General features: G+C 46.9%; 1 protein-coding gene across 7 annotated transcripts in view; it reads left to right on the forward strand.

The window, feature by feature from the left end:
• TBX15 (T-box transcription factor 15) overlaps positions 1-6919 on the forward strand; it is a 130855-nt gene extending 123936 nt beyond the window's left edge. For all 7 annotated transcript variants that reach the window (XM_085023438.1, XM_085023437.1, XM_085023436.1 and 4 more), the window contains one exon: positions 4387-6919. In XM_085023438.1, coding sequence (XP_084879564.1) covers positions 4387-5171 — 785 coding nt within the window. In that variant the 3' untranslated portion in view covers positions 5172-6919. The remainder of the gene's footprint in view (positions 1-4386) is intronic.
• Positions 6920-7465: the final 546 nt, after the last annotated feature.

A 7465-nucleotide genomic window follows, 5' to 3' on the forward strand; every position in this document is an offset into this window, starting at 1 on the left:
GCACTCCCAATCTTGTTTAACAGCTGACAAGCTGTTAGATCATAAGAGAGTAAAGACTTCTCAGTATCTCGGTTTGCTTCTCTGCAAAAAGAATGCCATAGGCGTCTCTCTTTGTGGACTTTGAAAAATGGCTCTTAGCCGTACTGAGGACTTAGAGTGCATAGAGTGTTTCTTCAAAGCGAGTGGAAGCAACGTGACCTTCCCTTAGACAGGCTTGCTCTCCTCCTTCAAACACTGGTTCAGATGGGGGCTCTCACCCCCTGAAGCTCAGCAGGCCACCAAGTCTCATTTCCAGTGAGTGTCATTTAAAAGCCAAAGCAAGCTGACTACAAACTTTTTAACATGTGCCTCTCATCTGCTCAGCAGAAATCCCTGTAACTTGTTAATAGTTCCCTTCTTACTTTTTTTCTAGTGAAACCAATTGAGGCCTTAAATCAGTACCATTCGTTCCATCGTGGGCCATCCGAGAAAACCATTTAGAGTTGTAAAAAGTCATCTGCCCCATCTCGCACTTCCTGCTGCAGGCCTGGGGCCAGGGCCTGATGGAGCAGAGCGTACCTGTAACGGGGCAGTGCAGGGTGCTGAGCAGGGGCTCTCCTCCGGGACCACGTCAATGCCAGAGCTGGGGGAGCAGGGCCGGACTTTCCAAGAGAGGAGACAAGATACACATCCTGTAAAACACAAATCTCTTTACAGCTGGAGTCGAGTGTCTCCATTTGTGCCATAGCGCTTGTTTCACTGCAGCGCGTGACATTGAGGGTGGAAGAGGGAGAAACTGTGTCGGGCGCCTCAGAGAGGAGCCACCTGCTTGCAGACAGTACATCCCTGCACCTCATGTGGGGTGTGGTGGGCGAGGCCACGTGGCACAGAAACAGAAAGGGTGTTCTCCCTCATGCTGTGTAGCCTTCCCCTTCGAGAATTTCTTCATCGTGTTTAAATGACTCCTGGGTAAGAGCTTGTTACTGGTTGTTCACGCTTTAGTATATACTGAATCCTCAGACCAAGAGACAATTCCGAGAAGGACAGAAACCTATCAGTTTGAGCCCTTGTTTCGCAGATGAAAAAATTTAAGAGATAGGAGTTCCCACCGTGGCTCAGTAGAAAGGAATCTGACTAGCATCCATGAGGAGGCAGGTTTGATCCCTGGCCTCGCTCAGTGGGTTAAGGATCCAGTGTTGCTGTGGCTGGGGTGTAGGCGGGCACCTGTGGCTCTGATTCGACCCCTAGCCTGGCAACTTCCATGTGCCACAGGTGCAGCTCAAAACAGAAAAAGAAAAGAAACCAAAAGAGGAGAATTTGCTGAAATGACTCTAAAATCAGGAGCTATTTGTATCTAGATACAGTTCTACCTTGGAAGTTCATTGAGGAAATTCTTTTGACCAAGCAAGAGATGATAGATGGGCTTTGTAAAGTTTAACTCTGAAAAAACGATTAGCAAGAGCTAAATCTGTACTTCTACAGCCAGAACTACTACAATATCTGCGGAAGTGGGCTAAGGCCTCTTTTCTTCTGTGAAAAATTAGCTTTGAGCCTCTATTTGAGGTATCCGCCTCTCAGAAGCTTGCACATCTGGCTCTTCCTCCCTGGGACAATGTGGGTGGTTTGTTTGTATCCCAATATCTCTGGAATCTTGCTCATTTTCTCCACATTTTTTCTCACTGGTTAAAAACCTTATTCCTGCTCCCTTCCACGTAGAAGTTCCTTTACCCTTTTATAACAGTTCAAGTTTTAGGAATCCTTGCATGAGTTATGGATAACTCAGAGGGTACCAAACTCTCCATAATCCTGGAAAAGTCCCGCCCTTGCCTTAAAAGAGAAGTTCCATCACAGGAGATTCCCCATGGAAGGCAAAGTAACTCTTCATTCTGGAATTTGCAAGAAAGGTCCAGGGGCCCCGACACTCACCACTGTCTTCAGGTCTCACTAGGTGAGACAGGAAGTGGATGCAACGCTGCTACTTCCTAGCATGGTAAAGGGGCTGCTCAGAAAGGTCATTTTTGTCCTTCTTAAACCTCCTAAAAACACATTTGAAGTTGGTTGGGTTGAACTGGCCATTTGTCTGTTGCTGCATCAGCCACCAACTCAGTTCTAGTATCCACACATCAGAAGAGCAACTCTCAGATACAAATTCAGGGATTTTACAAAATGAAAGAGACCGGGAGGTTCTCTAACCAGAGTGGTCCCTGGACCAGCAGCCTCAGGCTCATCTGAGAACTTGTTGCAGATTCTCAGATTTAGAAGCTCTGGAGTGGAATCAGCGATCCGTATTTTTTGAGCCTTCCAAGCGATTCTCATGCACACTAAAGTTTAAGAATCACTACTCTGGGCACTTGAAAATAAGGAACTTGGGTTATATCATTTGTTCTCAATCCTGGCTGTTATGTTAGAATCATTTGGGAAGCTTTTAAAACAACACAGATATGCAGGTCCCAGGCTCAGAAATTCTCATTGAGTTGGTCTGGGGTGGAATCCTGCAACTTTGGCAGCCTGTCTGTCTGTCTGTCTGTCTTTCTTCCTTCCTTCTTTCTCTCTCTCTTTCTTTCTTTTCTTTTCTTTCTTTCCTCCTTTTCTTCCTTCCTTCCTTCTTTCTCTTTCTTTCCTTCCTTCTTTCCTTTCTTTCTTTCCTCCTTTTCTTCCTTCCTTCTTTCTCTTTCTTTCCTTTCTTTCTTTCCTCCTTTTCTTCCTTCCTTCCCTCCCTTTCTTCCTTTCTTTTCTTCTTTCTTTCTTTCTTTCTTTCTTTCTTTCTTTCTTTCTTTCTTTCTTTCTCTCTTTCTTTCTTTCTTTCTTTCTTTCTTTCTTTCTTTCTTTCTCTTTCCTTCTTTCTTTCTTTCTTGCTATACCCTCAGCATATGGAAGTTCCTAGGCCAGGGGTCAAATCGGAGCTGCAGCTGCTGGCCTACACCACAGCCACAGCAACAGTGGATCCAAGCCACATATGCAACCTGTGCTGCAGTTTGTAAGCAAAGCCAGGTCCTTAACCCACTGATCGAGGCCAGGGATCAAACCCTCATCCTTGAAGACACTATGTCGGTTTCTTAACCCAATGAGCAACAATGGGAACTCCACTTAAGCAGTTGTTTTTTCTTTCTTTTTTTAAAATTACTCAATGATTTTATTACATTTATGTTGTACAACGATCATCACAACCCAATTTTATAGCATTTCCATCCCAAACCCCCAGTGCATTTCCCCCACCCCAACCTGTCTCATTTGGAAACCATAGGTTTTTCAAAGTCTGTGAGTCAGATTTAAAGCTCAAGGCTCTCCTAGCTTTAGAACCACTGATCTAACTCAATTTCTCGTCTTTGTAATAAAGACACTGAAACCCAGAGAGGGTATGTGATGTGCCCAGGGTCAGAGGGGAGATCCCTGTGGCAGAGCTGTAAGTAGAACGCAGATCTCCTGACTTTATGGCCTGTTTGGCTTCTCATCTTCGTGAATATCCCAAACCCAAAGACTGCACATAGAAATTTTGTTTCAGTCTCTGAGATGGGCAGGTTCCTAGAAAGTGAGTTTCGCAGAGCCTGTGGATCAGGATGTGTTAGCTTCGCGTTGGCCTCGCTTTATGCTTAACTCTCTATTATAATAGTGCTCATGATGTCTGTCGTAAGCCAGACCTCCAGTCCTATACTCCAGTTGCTATTTCCTGGGCCCTTCTGTTCAGCCCTCCCAGTCCTCCACCTTGACATGGCATCCTGCCCCAGGACCCCATTTCCTTGATGATGAAGGTCCTGAAATTTGGTGCCCTAAATTTTCACATGGAAGACTAAATAGGGCTAAGAAAGCAACTGTCCCAGGTTAAAATATGTATTTAATGCATTTCCGTTGAGAATGGGAAGAGTTGAGTGATTCGGTTTTAATGCTGATTACCTGAGGTCTTATTGGAAAAGTGAATTTGATGGGAAGAAATGGCAAATTGAATATTGGAAGGTTTTTTTTTTAATTTACCTTTGAAAAATAGGACTAAGGCTCTTACACAGAGAAGCAAAAGAGTTTATAGAGTTCTTTTTTTGTTACCTTTGTCCCTTCTTGTGGAGTGTGTGTATGCCTATGTATGCACAGGTAGACTCACTTAGCATAATTCTGCTGAGTTAGGAGAAAGCAACGGTTCTATAAAAATCAAAAATCAGCCTATTTGGGATATTTGAGGGTACCTCATTAATGGCTTGCTTCTGGCCTAGAGAGACTCATTTTTTTTTTTTTTTTTTTGGCTTCACCTGTGGCATGCGACATTTCCCCGGCCAGGCATTGAACCCTCACCACAGCAGAGACCTGAGCGGCTGCAGTGAATGCCCGATCCTTAACCTGCTGTGTCACAGGGGCACTCCCAGAGAGACTTATCTTAAAAGGCCTCCATCTCAACAGTATTTATGTTTTATTTTTCAGGAGGCAGCACAGGCACTTCCCCAACAACCTCCAGCACTGGGACACCATCTCCTTCAGCCTCTTCTCATCTTTTATCGCCATCCTGTTCTCCTCCAACATTTCATCTGGCCCCCAACACCTTCAACGTGGGCTGTCGAGAGAGCCAGCTGTGTAATCTAAATCTCTCTGATTATCCACCATGCGCCCGAAGCAACATGGCTGCCTTGCAGAGCTACCCGGGGCTGAGTGACAGTGGCTACAACAGGCTCCAGAGTGGCACGGCTTCCGCCGCTCAGCCCTCCGAAACCTTCATGCCTCAGCGGACTCCATCCCTGATCTCAGGAATACCGACGCCTCCCTCGTTGCCTAGCAACAGCAAGATGGAAGCCTACGGTGGCCAGCTGGGGTCCTTCCCCACTTCCCAGTTTCAGTATGTCATGCAGGCCGGCAACGCCGCCTCCAGCTCCTCATCGCCACACATGTTTGGGGGCAGCCACATGCAGCAGAGCTCCTACAATGCCTTCTCTCTTCACAACCCTTATAATCTGTACGGATACAATTTCCCCACTTCCCCCAGGCTCGCTGCAAGCCCGGAAAAACTGAGCGCGTCTCAAAGCACTTTACTCTGTTCTTCTCCTTCCAATGGGGCCTTCGGGGAGAGGCAGTACCTGCCGACAGGGATGGAGCACAGCATGCACATGATTAGCCCTTCCCCCAATAATCAGCAGGCGACTAATACCTGTGACGGCCGGCAGTACGGGGCGGTCCCAGGCTCCTCCTCCCAGATGTCCGTTCACATGGTCTAGTGGCCAGTCCCAGCCCCGCGGAGCCTGCAGGAGCCAAGGCCCCAGCGTCTCCTCCCTGGGCAGATCCTCCTCTGTGGGAGCCCAACGCCTTTGAAAAAACAGGAACTGGATCTTCGTCTTCTCCTTCTTACTGCTATTGTTTTTTTTCTGGAGGAGGAACGCCCATACCCAAGAACAACAAGAGACTTGAAAGCCACTGGAGGATCCTTGCGGTGGAATCATCTCCAACTCAGTGGCCATTCTCCTACCTTCCCAAATGTTCGTTTTATAATGCATCGTCTACTCCAGAGTGGCCTTTGAAGAAACTGAATAATCATTTTATAATAATAAGGGAGATGCTAGCATGTAGCAGCCATGAAAAGTTACCCCCACACAAATACAGACCTACCTATACTTACAGACAGACAGACAGACATATGTGCATGCATGCATACACACGTACATATATATTCATACACAAACGCATACACACACAAACATCCATGCACACTGTCTCGGAACTGGGTGAACTCTCAGGAGGGAAGCCCAGGATGGGTGCTTTCACCAAGAATTTGTCTATGTACAACACGAGATGGACTGGGCCAGCAGTAGCTGCCATCATTTCTCCCCCCGCCGCTTCCCCTGTTTCTGGAATGAACCGTGTGTCCTGGACCCCCCCTTCCCATCAGTGAGAGTGGAAAGACATCAGTGCTACACCTGGACTTGGCTTCCCGAAAGAGGTTGCTTTTGAACTTTGGCTCTCTTCACCTGGTGTGTGATCATTGATGTTCCCAGTGATGCCTGTGAAAAGAGGGCATAAGAGCAGCTGAATGAGAGAGAGAGAAAAGGAGAAAGAATAGAGAGCAAGAGAGAGGTGGAGAGCGAGACTGAAGGAGGAAGTGAGAGCAGCGATGAGAGTTTTCATTCACCAGGGAATGTGTTTGGGGGGGTGTTCCTCTCCCCACCCCTGCAGGTTTCGGAAGGAATCCTGGAGCTATTGAGGAGGAAAGCTCTCTGGGACACTGTTGCGTGGTCCGGGCACTGGCGAGAGGCACCGGGGCCAGGAACTCGGGTCCACCCCACAGTTCTGACCACTGCGATCCAGAAGAGGGCACGCCACATGGGGAGTGCTGGTTCCAGAGCATGCAGCCTGGAGGGGAAGGGAAACAGAAGGAGTATGGAGAGGGAAGAGTTTTATAATCCCGACAGATGACACCAAGAGCAGAGGTGACAAATGGAGGCCTGGCCTTCCGCGTGCCAGATCCACACGCCTGACTTGTCCGGCCTGCACCCCCTCTGCCCCCTGCCCCCGTGGCAGGAGGAATCCTGTCACGTTCCAGGGGAATTGCGGATGGGCCTTCTGCATCCTTCCCCTGCCCTTAGATCTCCATTTTTATCAAATAGTTCATTGCATTTTGAAGTCTGGGGTTTTTTTCCCTTTGTCCTTCCCTTCCCTTCAGATCCTTAATGATAAGCAAACAAGTGAAGTTTGGTGCAAGCTCAACTTTTTAAGTGGTGTGGAAATGCAAGTAATACCAAGTAAAATAATACAGATATTATTAAGATTTTTGGTTTTGAGGTGTTGTAGATAAATGTATTTATGTGCCTAGTGGGGAATCCAGTATTATGAATATTAAAAAAAGGGGGCAATAAAAAGGGTATGTAAAATATGTATGAAGAAAAGGTGTATAAAGATTTGCCCTTATGCACGGAACTCTGTTTCTAAGTGCCAAGCACAGAAAGCCGCTAAATAAAATCTTTGCAATTGTTTTCTGTTTGTTCATGTGGGAAGAGCAAGCAGCAGCTGATGCCTTTTGCACTGAGCTTGACAATGAGCATATAGCACTCCTGTCTGTACTACTAACACGAGCTTTATTCAGACCACACGAGGTATAATATCATCCATCATTCATGATGCGTAAGTAGGCTCCAGGGAGATTGAGTGAATTCTCCAGGATTCTGCAGCCTGTCAGAGAGCAAACTAGGACTGGAAACCAGGTCTGACCCCAGTGGGATCCCCACCTGCATGTTAGCTGCAGGAACCTGCAAGTCTTACAGCAGTCCTCATCATAGCCAAGTGCCAGATAATACACCACATGGTTTACATGAATAGCTCATCTAATCCTCCCACAATTCTGCGGTAGGCATTATTCTTATCATCATTTTTATGGGTTTGGAGATGAACTTTAAAAAGGTTATTAAGTACTTGACCAAGGCCCCCCGGGTAGCAAATAATTGAGCTGACCATTTGACCTCAGGGTCTATGCAGTTAGCATGGTACCTTTCTGCTGCAGCCCTGGCAGTCTCAGGAGGAA

This window comes from Sus scrofa, chromosome 4 (genome assembly GCF_054392235.1).
Source record: "Sus scrofa isolate SSC_HxYL_T2T_F1_AM1 chromosome 4, Sscrofa_HxYL_maternal_Yorkshire_Landrace_v2.0, whole genome shotgun sequence".
In the NCBI taxonomy this organism is placed as follows: domain Eukaryota; kingdom Metazoa; phylum Chordata; class Mammalia; order Artiodactyla; family Suidae; genus Sus; species Sus scrofa.